We start from the raw sequence: 13,357 nt of genomic DNA on the forward strand, positions 1-13,357 counted from the left end.
GAGTCTGACTTATTTCACTCAAGATTATTGCAGCCCCTTTCCTGCCAATGACATAGTTTCTTCCTTGTTGCTTATGGCTGAGTAAAACTCCAGTGTGTCTACGCCACGCCTGCTTTATCCATTCATCTGTTGAAGACATCTAGGCTGATTCTGTAACAAGGCTGCTGTGCGTGGTTCCAGGACTGCTTCCATCCTTCTCATCTCTTCCTCTCTGCTCCTCAGCTACACTCACCCCATTTCCAGAACCCAGAGTGGTGCTTGGTGCAAAATAAGCCCTTGGTAAAGGTTAAGTGCAATCCTCTAGGTGCCGCCATACCTTCCGTAGAAAAGTAAGTGCTCTGTACACACCTGCCGACCCCAAGCCACAATGTGTGAGGCACCCCCATTCATGCCAACTGCTCACATCAAAGGAATGAAACCTAAAGCCTACAGCTACAAGTCCGTCCTCAAAAATGGAATAATTTTATTCCTAAACTACTAAAATTAATCCAGGCAACCAACCTCCCGGGGTGTATGTTTGTTTTTAAGGTCTCTGTAGTCAAGAATATGACTCACATAGCAAGAGGATTATGCAAGAAAAGAATTCCTTGCACTATTTTGAAATCAAGCAGTAAAATGAAATCTTACCTAGGTAGGCAAGTTTTGGCCCTTAGTGACTTAAGTGTAGTATTATTATGGTCACAGAGGTCAGCTGCTTTGTATAAGTGGGTCCTAAATCCCCCAACCAGCAACTATGATTAAATCATTGCCAGTACCTATGTGTAGATCAAAACCCTCTGTGCATCTATATGATGAGTTTTTCTGCTGCCCTTATTTTTAAAAGGAGGGAGAAGGTACACGTACCTTTCAAAGAATAAATGTTAAATGGTATGCTCTGGAACTTCTTCCCATTGACGGTGGCCTCGCAGATATAGGGCCCCATGCCGAAGGTCCCGTTGAAGCCATTTCTGCTGTCGTAGGAGGCAGACACCAGCCCCTCGCTGTTCTGTAAGGTTACAGGAGTCTCAGGATCTGTCGTGCGACAAGGTATGATGGCAGAATCCTCGTTCTCCACGATGACTAAATAATCCGTCATGCCCAGAGGCACAAAGGGCACCTCCGGGTCTATGGTTCAGAAAAGAAAGAAGAATCTATTAGGTATTCATCTCACTTTTAAACATATATGCAGAATAATTATTCCATTTGCATTTTTAGTGTGTGTGTGTGCATGCACGCATAAGCGCATATGCCAAAAACCCAGGGTCCCACATGTTTTAGGCAAGCACTCTACCACTGCGCTACATTCCCAGCCCAACTTTATTCTTATTAGGTATGAATTTTACCTTATACATATATCAAGAAGAGTGTACCCACTGACATTAGTCATTGTGACAGCTACAAGGTAAGTCTGTTTTCAGTCAGCATTCCCATAGCTGTAACCCCAAATACTAGACAAGCACAACTTAGAGAAAGGAATATTATTTGCTTACATGTCTGAGATTTCAGCCCATAAATATAGTTCATTCATGCCGGCTACCAAGCTGGAGCCGGGGCTGTAAGATCCTTAAGGCGTGATGGTGAGAAGAGAGAGGAGAGAGCTTGTGTTCAGCTCATGGTGGCAGGGGAGAGAAAGGAGACGGAAATTGCAGCAGCCTGCCCCAGAAACACTGTCCCCCGCCATGTCCTCAGGGACCCCTCCCCAGCAACCAGTCCTACATCTAGCATGGCTGCCTCCTCCACCATGAGACCTGGAGGATATTCTGGATCCAAACCATAACAAAGCTGAATAAGACCAAACTGCCCATACCTTAATTTTGTGTGTGTGTGTGTGTGTGTGTGTGTGTGTGTGTGTGGTACTGAAGATGAAACCCAGGGACATTCTACCTCTGAGCCATACCCCCAGCCCTACCTTATATTATTTATTTTGAAACAGGGTCTCACTGAGTTGCAAAGGATCTCACTAAGTAGCTGAGGCTGTCCTCGAACCATTATCCTCCTGTCTCAGCCTCCCAAATGCTGGGGTTACAAGCATGCACCACCACACCCAGCTTACCCTAATTTTTTTAATGCTAATGGTAGATGGAAATACTATCCAGGAATTCAAATCAAAATTTAAACACTTCAAAACAAAAATGGGGGCCAGGCATGGTGGTGCATGCTTGTAATCCTGCGCTTGGGAGGCTGAGACAGGAGGATTGCACAGGTTCAAAGCCAGCCTCAGCTACTTAGTGAGGCTCTCAGCAACTTAGTGAGACCCTGTTTCCAAATAAAGTATAAAACAGGTCTGGGAGGATAGCCCGGAGGTAGAAAGCCTCTAGGTTCCACCCCAATACCACCAAAAAAAAAAAAAGGAAACTTAAATAATACAGTCCAACTCTGCTCAAAACAGGAGAACATAGTCATACTTTTTATATGATGAAGTACTTTTAGAAACTCTTCATGTTTACAGCCAGTGTTATTGAAAAGTAGCATGGAAATCTATTAAAAACAACCTCTCGGCCGGGCGTGGTGGCTCATGCTTGTAATCCCTGCACTTGGGAGGCTGAGACAGGAGGATTGCACAAGTTCGAAGCCAGCCTCAGTCACTTAGTAAGGCTCTCAGCAACATAGTGAGACCCTGTTTCCAAATATACTATAAAATAGGCTGGGGGTGTACCCTGGAGGTAGAATGCCCCTGGGTTCCATCTCCAGTACCACAAAAAATAAAATAAAATAAAGAGCCGGGCATGGTGGCACACGCTTGTAATCCCTGTGGTTGGGAGGCTGAGACAGGAGGATCACACAGGTTTGAAGCCAGCCTCAGCTACTTAGTGAGTCTCTCAGCAACTTAGTGAGACCCTGTTTCCAAATAAAATATAAAATAGGTCTGGGAGTATAGCCCGGAGGTAGAAAGCCTCTGGGTTCTACCCCCAGATCCAAAAAAATAAATAAATGAATGATTAAATAAATAAATAAATAAATAACCTGTCAAGTAATAAAATTGTCAGCTGGGTAGAGTGCGATGGTATGGTAAAAGTATGTGCTTAGCTTGCACATAGGTCTGGGGTTGATGCTCAGCACAATCAGAGGAAAAAATCATATAATTCCACAACCTGAAATCTTCCTTTTCAAAGCAGCAGCTATATAAACTCCCATGCCATGAACATGCACAGTTTCTAGCACCTTTCTAGTAGAAAGGGGTCCTGACCCTCCATGACTGCCAGTAAAAAGATCTCTTTTAGACAACAAGGCAAGGCCTACTTATGTGGTACTTGTGCCGGGGGAGAAAGAGAACAAGAAAAACTGGGGGGACAATTTTAGGTGGAGCAAACATCGGGACAAACCTACGGTTCTCATCGCAGCAGGGGGAAATCTCCCCATGCTTAGTGAGTCTCAGTGGAGGGACCTAAGCGCACCATATATGTGAAGCCAGGGTGATACTCCAAATAGCTGCCCTTTGCACAACAAAATTTGTTGTTAGAAATAAGTTTTAGCCAGATTGTGGTGGTACATATCTGTAATCCCAGTGACTCAAGAAGCTAAGAAAGCAGGGTCGCAAGTTCAAACCAGTCTGGATAACTCAAAAAAATAAATAAGTAAAAAGGAGGCCTGGGCTTGGTGGCGCACACATGGAATCCTAGTACTTGGGAGGCTGAGACAGGAAAAATCATAGTTCACGGCCAGACTCGGCTACTTAGTGAAACTCTCTGCAATTTAATGAGACCCTGTTTCAAAATAAAGAATAAAAAATAGGGCTGGGGTGTAGCTCGGAGGTAGAACGCCCTTGGGTTCCATTCCTAGTTCCATAAATAAATAAACAAATAAATAAATAATAAAAAGGAATGGAAACATGGACCAGTGCCTGGGGATGCCCACCGCGATAACGTACAGAAGGAGAAGCTGATTAACAACTGGGAAAGCAAGGCAGAACCACCTTTTTATAAGAACCTCCTTACCTGGCCTCTGTTAACAGTTTCTGCACGCGCGTGCATGCGTGCGTGCATGCGTGCGTGCGTGCGTGCGTGTGTGTGTGTGTTTTAACTCTCTAGCCCTAGTCCTCTTTAATTTGCCCAAAAACATAACTAAAATCATTCTCGCTCATGTTGATGTTTACGGTTCCATATCCTTGAACTCTATTGCCAAAGATTTCAGCAAACGAAATTCCAAGTTAATTTCAGGTTAAAATATACAGGACACACCAGGCATGCCTTTAAAATATTAATCTTCCCTGCCATCCCGAGCTATCTGTGTAATGTTAAGATGACATGAGAATCCTTCTTTGAACAGTTTTCCTTGGCAAAAGGCAATAATATAGAGACGTAGCTACAGAATCATGAAGACAGGCACAGTGAAGCTGAGGCGAGAAGGAAGCCAGCGCCTCTCGTGCTCATGGGCTAGCCTAGGATTCACTGTGGGAAAGCACCTCACTTCCTCCCACCACCAGGGGCGTAATCAGGCGCTGGAGGGGTCCCACACCTTCCTCAGCCAGCACAGCAGACCAGGACCCAGCCGCCCACCGAGGCGAAGCTGGGTGACCATTATGTCAGATGAATCCCCCAGCTACCACAGGATTCCTCACCCTTTCCTCCCATAGGCCTTTCCCCTCATAACCTTTGTATACCTAGTCGAGTCTTGCTCCTAGCTTGTCCTCCTCTTCTCAGAGGACACAAGATACAGAGATAGAGGGCAGCTCAGTGGTAGAGCATTTCCTTAACACGTGTGAGTCCCCCCCTCAGTTCAATACCCAGTACCCACACACACATACAAAAAAAAAAAAGACAGAGAGAGTGCCAGGCATGGTGGCGCACGCTTTTAATCCCCGCGCTTGGGAGGTGGAGACAGGAGAATCGTGCTGGTTCAAAGCCAGCCACGCTGGCTTAAGAGACCCTGTTTCCAAATAAAAATATAAAAAATAGATCTGGGAGTGTAGCCCGGAGGTAGAAGGGCTTCCAGGAATCCCAGCACCACACACCAAAAAAATAATAAAATAAAATAAAAAGACAGAGATTCAGAGAACACAGAATAACATCATCATTAGCATGATGTTAATCATCCTTAGCATGAAATTCCCCTCTAATTTTTAATTAAAAAGGCAAAAAAAGAAATTCCTTCCAAAATTCATCCAGAGTAAAAAAAAAAAAAAAAAACCATGCTTGCATTGAGTCTGAAAAATTAAGAGGCCATTTGGAAGCTATTGCAATGAGCTGGAAGCAACTCCAACACAAGGCCTACCTACTGACACTTCTACTCCAATGCTGAGCATAGTGCCTGACATACTGTATTTACTGAACTTGACTGAGTAGAAATGAGTGCATTTCAGATTTTCTACACAAAGCCAATAAAGGACATGCTATAATGAAGGTGATTTTCAATACTTAGTACAGCTCTGAAATGTTAACAACTAATGCTCTGTACTTAATGTTGCGTGTTCTGCCGAGCACAATGGTATATACATGTAGTCCCCGCTGCTCAGGAGTCTGAGTAGGAGCATCTCTTGCGCCCAGATGTTCAAGACCAGCCTGGGCAATATAGAGAAAGAGCTCTACCTCAAAAACAACAGCTATAAGCCGGGTGTGGTGGCGCACGCTTGTAATCCCAGCATTTGGGAGGCTGAGACAGGAGGATCACAGTTCATGGACAGCCTCAGCTACGTAGTGAGGCCCTTTGCAACTCAGTTAAACCCTGTTTCAAAATAAAGAATAAAAAATAGGGCTGGGAGTATATTTCAGAGGTAGACTGCCTCTGGGTTCCATCCCCAGTACCACAAAAAAATAGAATAAAAATAATTTTAAAATTTTTTAAAAGGCTGAGTATAGAGCTCAGGGGTAAAAGGCCACCAAGTTTGAACCCAAATACCAAAAAATAAATAAATCAATAAATAAAATAAAATTTAATATAGTTATCTAGCTATGGGTTTGATCCCCAGCACAAAAAAATAAATAAATAAAGTTAAGAGGAGAGACAGGACAAGCGGCAGCAGCCTGGTCCAGGGGAGCCATCCAACTCACCTGGCACATAGATGTAAATGTGCCTGCCTTCAATGTCGCTGTCTTCTCTCTGAGTGTGGTTGTAATAGCAAGTGTACAGTCCAGTGTGAGCCGCCGTGGCGCTCAACACTTCCAACACAGACACAAAAAGGCCACTGTTGTTTTCCTCATCTCTGATCACCACCTTGAGGTCCTCATCCTCATACATGGGGTACTGCCAGCTTACTTCACTCTCCCCAAAGCATCGCAGAGAAAAGGACGAATTCAGCTGCACAACCTTTTCATCTTCGTTTGGAAGGATGGAGGGTAATGAAAGCTGGCAGAGGATTAGGCTCGGCCCTGTAAAAGGAAACACACTCTGAATAGGATACAGCCAGAAAGGACGGTCTACTCAGAGAGCTGAGAGAAGCCACAGTTGCCGCTTCTACGAACAACGACCATTTCTACGCAAAAATCCGTTAGCCTGGATGCCCATGAAAGACCCCCCATTATAGCAGCCACTGCATCTGCTGAGAGCAGCAAGCGTTCCAAAGGCTTCAATAGCCCCACCAAACCCCCAGATTCACCCCTCCAAACACTCAAATGGATAGAGGATGTCTGATTCCGATTCCATATTTCAGTCTCTTATGCGTGGCCATAAAATATCCCAAGATGGCATAGGCTCAATCACACATGGGTTCATTATTGTGTATGTGCCCTGCGGAAGTGTCCCTTCATTAAAAAGGGAGACGAGCAGTTGGGCATGGTGGCACATGCCTGTAATCCCAGGAGCTGAGAGATTGAAATAATAGGGTCACAGGGTCACAGATTTGAGCTCAGTCTCAGCAACTCAGTGAGATCCTCAAGCAACTTGGCAATATGCTGTTTCAAATTTTTTAAAAAAATGAAAAGGGCTGAGGGAGGTAGAATGTCCCTAGGTTCAATCTCCAGTACCCCCAAAAAGTGGGGGCGTAAGGGAATGAGAATGTAGCTCAGTGGTAAAGTCTGGCCTAGCATGCATGAGGCTCTGGGTTCAATTCCCAGCACCACAGAAATGGGGCATGAGAAGAGAGGCAGAAAAATGGACTAAACTATGCACAGAGCAGATCTGTGCTCAAGAATTTCACACCTCCTGTTTCTTACAGTCCCCTAGCACGCCATCTGTCTTCAGTAACTTCCAGAAGGCAAAGCAAAATGATTTAATCCACAAGTAATACATAAAGCCCAAGAAAGAAAATTCTAAATTCACCTTAGAACCTCAAATTTCAGACTAGCTTCCCTTATCTATAAAACAGATAACAGAGATATTATTATTTAATTGATATCTCTAATATACCTCAGAGGCTAATGTGAGAATCCCACCCACTTCACATATGTCACTACCATGATTCTGAGCTTGTCACGATAGCAGCTGTCAGTGCAACTGGGTCATCTCCCACCCTGTAGGTGGGGTGCACAGAGTAGAGTTTAGAATTGGTAAATCTCTAGTCTCCCTCAGTTCCACCATGTCCCTATACAAACACACTAGCAGATTAAGTTACCTCCTCGGGCTACTGGTTTCAGGGGAATACCTTTACTGCATAAATACCTGGATGAAAACCAAGTAAATCTGGTAAATATGTCAACAAATATCCCATGGAATTCTCTTGGTGAGAAAGAGTTAATAAGATTATCCAAGAGCCAAACACCCTTCTATAGATTACATTCCAAGGGACTGGCACAGGTGGCTTTGGGACTGTCAAGAAATGTCAGCATTTTTCATTAAGACAGGTATGGCTTGACAGGTTTGTTTTTTAACCAGGCAAGAATGTCCTATTCTTTATTTCCTTCGAACATGCTTGAATTTTTCTGACCTACCTCTCCTAGAAGCCCATGTCATAGGAAAAGTAAAGAGGGTAGTGGGCAAGTTTGGACTATTGTCATTAACCTTTCATTGCCACAATTATACAAATCCTCAACCTTCTTTTTGAAATGCAATGAATATAATATAGCAAAGGGAACTGAAGGTTTGTGGTCACTCTAGATAACTTTCTGTTTCATTCCATGGTCTTTTGATCTTTGGGTTTGGAGTATAGGTAATGCACCACATAGAACATAGAAAATGAGGGTTCTGCAGGGCAATGAACTGAGAGGACTGGGATCCATACCTGTGAGAAGGCAGCTGAAGACCAGGAAGGCCTGATGGGCTGTCCCCATAGCTCTGGAAAACTGCAAAAATCAAAGCCAAACAGAAATAGTGTTAGCCAACAGAAATGGTCCCTGAGCCTGGATCTCTGTGCTTTGCACATGGAAAATGTTAACACCATTACGTTGGTCAGAAATAGTGTCTCAGTTTAAGACTCACAGTCACTACAGTAAGACATCTAAAAAGAAAGATTCGAATACCCAGGTGGGGTTCCCAGATCATGACTGTGTGACTACCTGCAGCCTCCAGAATTCCAACAAATCCTGCTTTTTATTGTCTTGTGGAGGTGGCAGGAGAGCTGTTCCTTGATACCATTTATATTAAGAATGCAAAGAAATAAAAGTCATGGATTTTCTCAACCCCTGAACTGAAAAGCGTTCACTCTGAATAGGTCGGCCCTTGCTTCATGCTCCATGTCACTGAGAGATCGCCTCCTCCATGAGTTTCAAAAAAGTTGCTCTCACTGGAACCACTATTGATTATTAAAGAGCAGTTCTGATCAAGGTTTGTGAATGCCGCTTAGAGAAGACCTTTGTGGCGCAGAGCAACACAGCAGGCTCATCCCTGGGCACCCAGCCTGGGTTCTGGGAGGACCTGCTGGATTCACACTCGGCTGAACAAGCATGAACAAGAAGTAGGAGAGAGAGTGGAGAGATAAGGCCTGGGAGAAGAGCAGGCCTAAATCCCGGTGCTGGGATGCAGCAGACAACAGAGTAGGATTCAACGGGAACCGATAATCCACGTGAAGAAAGCAGTGCCCACATAAACCCAGCCAACTCCTCAAATCTTTTTTTTTTTTTTTTAGTACTTTGGGAGGGTAGAACCCAGGGGCATTCTACCTTCAAGTGACACTCCAGCCCTATTTTTTTCTTTATTTTGAAACAGGGTCTCACTAAGTTGCAAAGGGCCTCACTATAAAGTAACTGAGTAGCTGAGGCTCACTAAATAGTAACTGAGTAGCTGAAGCTGTCAGCAAACTGCATCCTCCTGTCTCAGCCTCCCAAATGCTGGGATTACAAGCATGCGCCACTATGCCTGGCTCTCTCATTTCTTATAACAAAATCTGGAGAATGGAAAAAGAGACTGGAACTAAATGTCCATAAGATATAAACAAGGTGAATCTCAGACAAGAAGGGGGAAAAAAAACTAAAACTGAAGAAGAGAAAGAAATTAAAAGGGGACCCATGTGACTGCGATGTAAAGCCACTGCCAACTCTATTCTGACCACCCAGAAAGGACCTTTCACTCCCATGCACACCTCCTATGCTTTATTTCCTCCTGCGCTTCTCAGTGAAGTCACTGGGGGAGTCTTTCACTGAAGTCCATAAGAAGCAGTTGTCAGTGAGCCTGGCACAGTGGCGCAGGCCTGTAATCTCAGAACTTGAGAGGGTAAGGCGGGAGGGTCACAGGTTCAAGGCCAGCCTCAGCAACACAGCGAGACTTTCAGCAATTTAGTGAGACTCTGTTTCAAAATAAAAATTAAAAGGGGTTGGTGGTATAGCTTGGAGGTAGAACACCCCAGGATTCAACCCCCAGTACAAAAGTTAAAAAAAAAAAAGAAAGGAGCTACAAGTGGGCTTGCAGCTGCCGGGGCCTCTAAGCACTAGGATAACACACAAAAACCACCACTTCTCCTTGTCCTGGGATGCCCTCGTCCCCTGTACCCACCTCCCACAGTGCAGCAAGCGGGAGACTCCGTTTGTTCCAACACCAACTGGAAACCAGATGTGTGTATGTGGCTCCTGGATCAACTGTCTCTAAGGGGGGGCTGGGCTTTGACGTATGTCTTGGTATCCCTAGTTGTTTGTTTGTTTGAGTTAGAGAAGATTCAGTAGATGACAGACTAAAAGTTTTTGGTGGCACCTGATTAAGTTTTGTTTGTTTTTGGTACTGGGGATTGAATGGAGTGGCTCTCCATCACTGAGCCCTTTTTATTTATTTTTTTGTTTTTATTTTTGTCTTTGTTTTTGTGGTACTGGGATGGAACCCAAGGGCTTTCTACCTCTGGGCTATACTCCCAGATATATATATATATATATATATATATATATATATATATATATATATATATATATATTGGAAATAGGGTCTCACTAAGTTGCTGAGAGCCTCACTAAGTAGCTGAGGCTGGCTTCAAACCCGTACAATCCTCCTGTCTCAGCCTCCCAAGTACTGGGAATATAAATTTTGAGACTGGATCTTCCTAAGTTGCCCAGGCTAGCTGCAAACTTACAATTCTCCATCCAGCACTGCAATCCAACATTCATTCCCTCAGCTTCCCAAGTCACTGGGATTACAGGCACATGCCACCAGGCCCGTCTGATCACATATTTTTGCTTTACAGTGGCCTGACTGCCGAAATCAGATTTCCACTTCACTGAGAAAGAAAGACAACCAAAAGCTGGAATATGTGGGAGGGGGAGGTTAGATAGAAAAAAAGGAAAATAAGAAACCATTATTTACTAAGCCAAAGTTTCTCTGTGCATGCCTTGTTTGTTAAGTAAAATCCTGTGACACAGCTGATTTTCAGAAGTTGTGGTTCAGGCCAAGAGAGGCTCAGCCGATGACCCAAAGACACACAGCCAGTGGCAGAGCCAGGATTCTAACCCAGGGTCTGTGAGATGCAAACGCTGTGCACTGGCCACTCAGCCATGCAGTCTCTCTCAAGGGCTGGTCAGTGTCTGTGTTCTGTCCAGCCCCCGTGCGCTCCCACCATTTCCTAAATCAAATCAGAGCTCCTGTTTTTCCTGTGCTCACCGCAGTGGGAGAAGGAGCTTTGCAGTGCTGTGAACCCAAATGCAATTCAAATGATGCCGGCTGCCTGATGGCTTCTGAGGCCTTAGGAGGTGCCAGGAGACATGGAGTTTCCACACTGTGGCAGGCGCAGGGGGGGCCCCAGGGCCAGGCTGGCCTCCTGATTCGCCACAATTAGCGGTAACGGCCTGTGTGTTTGTACATACAAATATCAGCCTCCCTCTGATAATCCACTTAGCAAACTTCAAAGAGGCTTCCAGCGCCAGCTTGATGTCTTGGGTTTTATCACATTTATATCCTGTATTTCTTTAGCGAGGCCTGCCAGCAATGTATCTTTCAAGCCCTGAGCGTAGAAGAGAGGAGCTCACTGCTTTCACAGAGCAGGCTCTGAGGAGCGTTTGGCCCTGGCCAGGCCCACCGCATTTCCTTCTGTGCATCCAGATAGGGTGGACCTGCTGCCAGGGACGATTACTTACTGACATACCAAGTGGGCAATGAAAACAGGGCCTCCTGGCCAGCGATAATGACTCCAATACTGAGCATCAGCGCGTGTTTGTTTAAGGTTGCAAACTCCTGTCTCTGATAACAGTGGCTCTCGGGCTGGGAATCCAGGCTTATTTGTGAGGTTTCATGTCATTATTCATCTGTAAGTTAATTTGCTAGTGAATGATGGTGGAGTTGTCTGCCCCACAGGGAGGTAAGGGAGAAGCAGAGAGGTGAAGCTTCCGGCACCTATTGGCCTGTGTGAACATCTCTGGGCATGAGTCTTACTATTCTTGTTTTTTTTTTTTTTTTTTTTTTTTTTCCCCTGGGAGCAAATGCTCAGGATTAATTGCTTCTCCTATCCTGGAACTCATCCACAAGTTGAATGTAAGTAAATATAGGTTACAAATTCTGAGGCACGTGGCACTCAAAGCACTTTGCAGGGAGGAAAAACAGATTTCACCCAAATCTTTTTTTTTTTTTAATCATTATTTCTCCGATGCCAACTATATGTTGGAATTCAGTCTCAACCTCCCATTCACAGCACAAGAAGCTATCTGCCACAAGTTAGGAAGACAAACCAGGGCATGGTGGTGCGTGCTTGCAATCTCAGTACTTGAGAGGCTGAGATCAGAGGACTGTGGGTTCAAGGCCAGCCTCAGCAACTTAGTGAGACCCTCAGCAACTCAGTAAGGTCATTTCAAAATGAAAAATTAAAACAGAGCTGGGGTGTGGTCCATCTCTCTGAACCTCGATCTCCTTTGTAACTTGAGACTACTAATCCCTGACTCGCTTGCCTGCCCAAGTGCATGACGCAAGGACCAACCTACAGTTTAACTGAAAGTGCTTCGGTCTTCATCCTGACTCTTTCTGCAGACGTTCATTGTAGAATGGGTTCCATGGGAACAACCTCAAAGGCAGCTCCTTCAGCTTTTCCATACTAAGAAAGTGAAGCGCGGGAGGCCACAGGCTCTGCCCTGCAGCTCCTGCCTGCTGGGGAAGTGGATCTGAACCCTGATTCATCCCCAGCCAGTCCACTCCCAGCTCTTGCTACTTCTGGCCTCGTGTAGCTATGAGGACTATTTGAAGATGAACCAACATAAACAGTCCCATAAACAGAGAAACAAAACTGATTGCAGCTCTTTAATAGTGTGCAATCCTTGCAAACAGAAGTGAAGAGCCACTGAATGGGACTCTATAACCAAAGCGACCCTGCTCAGCCAGAGAGCAAGAGAAAGCAACACCAGGACCCTATTTCCAGAAGCTCATAAAGCCAGAGAACCGGCTTCCCATCACCACCGGTGCGATGCACCCAGCTACAGGACCACTGAATATTGAGTTTCGCCCCACCCTGGCATGATTAAAGACCACAAAGACGCTCTCACAGCCCCCAAAGCCACTGATGACCTCAAGATTCAGATTCCCGAGGTTTAATTTTGGCTCTCCTAAGTTAATTCTAACTGTGAAAATTACACATCTTGCTTTTCCTCGGCAATATCCTATGCCTCCTGGTGACTTTGGCCCGGGCTGAATGCAGGTCTATCAGTGGCCCCCTCTGTTTTCCAGCGGGCTCTGTTTCCCAGGATCTGCACCCACCAGAACCTTGTTGTTGTGATCTCCCTGGAGTTCCATTAGACATTCCAGGGATGGGCGGAGGCTGGAGTATTTTTATGCAGGAGCATTCTAAGGGACAAGCTGAGCTCACAAATCTTTCTGCTTTCTCTGCACCAAATATTTAACCATGGGAGACTAAAATGACACTTGCCTTTGATCGTCACTAACCTGACTCCTAAAAGGACAACCTTAGGAGCAGCAGCCTGAATACACTGAGCATTGATTGGGCTTGGGAAGATCGAACCCCCCAAACTAGGTCTCCTTGCTTATAAACAGGACCACATATGCCCACCTCCCTCCTCACAGGTCTGCTCTGATATCAGATGCGGTGGGTAGACGCTTTGTTTATGATACAAGTGTAAAGGATTGACCATTAAGAGCTAGGGTGGTAGCGCAG

General features: G+C 45.1%; 1 protein-coding gene across 1 annotated transcript in view; it reads right to left on the reverse strand.

Annotated features, from left to right (window-relative positions):
• The window catches only part of PDGFRA (platelet derived growth factor receptor alpha), a gene marked incomplete at both ends in the record, with an annotated part of 48,467 nt that extends 40,347 nt beyond the window's left edge, over nt 1–8,120 (reverse strand). The window contains 3 exons of the mRNA XM_080697505.1: nt 844–1,104; nt 5,967–6,284; nt 8,072–8,120. Of these exons, the coding sequence (XP_080553631.1) occupies nt 844–1,104; nt 5,967–6,284; nt 8,072–8,120 (628 nt within the window). The remainder of the gene's footprint in view (nt 1–843; nt 1,105–5,966; nt 6,285–8,071) is intronic.
• Between the last annotated feature and the right edge of the window lie 5,237 nt (nt 8,121–13,357).

Source organism: Muscardinus avellanarius (genome assembly GCF_963383645.1).
Source record: "Muscardinus avellanarius genome assembly, chromosome: 6".
Classification (NCBI taxonomy): Eukaryota; Metazoa; Chordata; class Mammalia; order Rodentia; family Gliridae; genus Muscardinus; species Muscardinus avellanarius.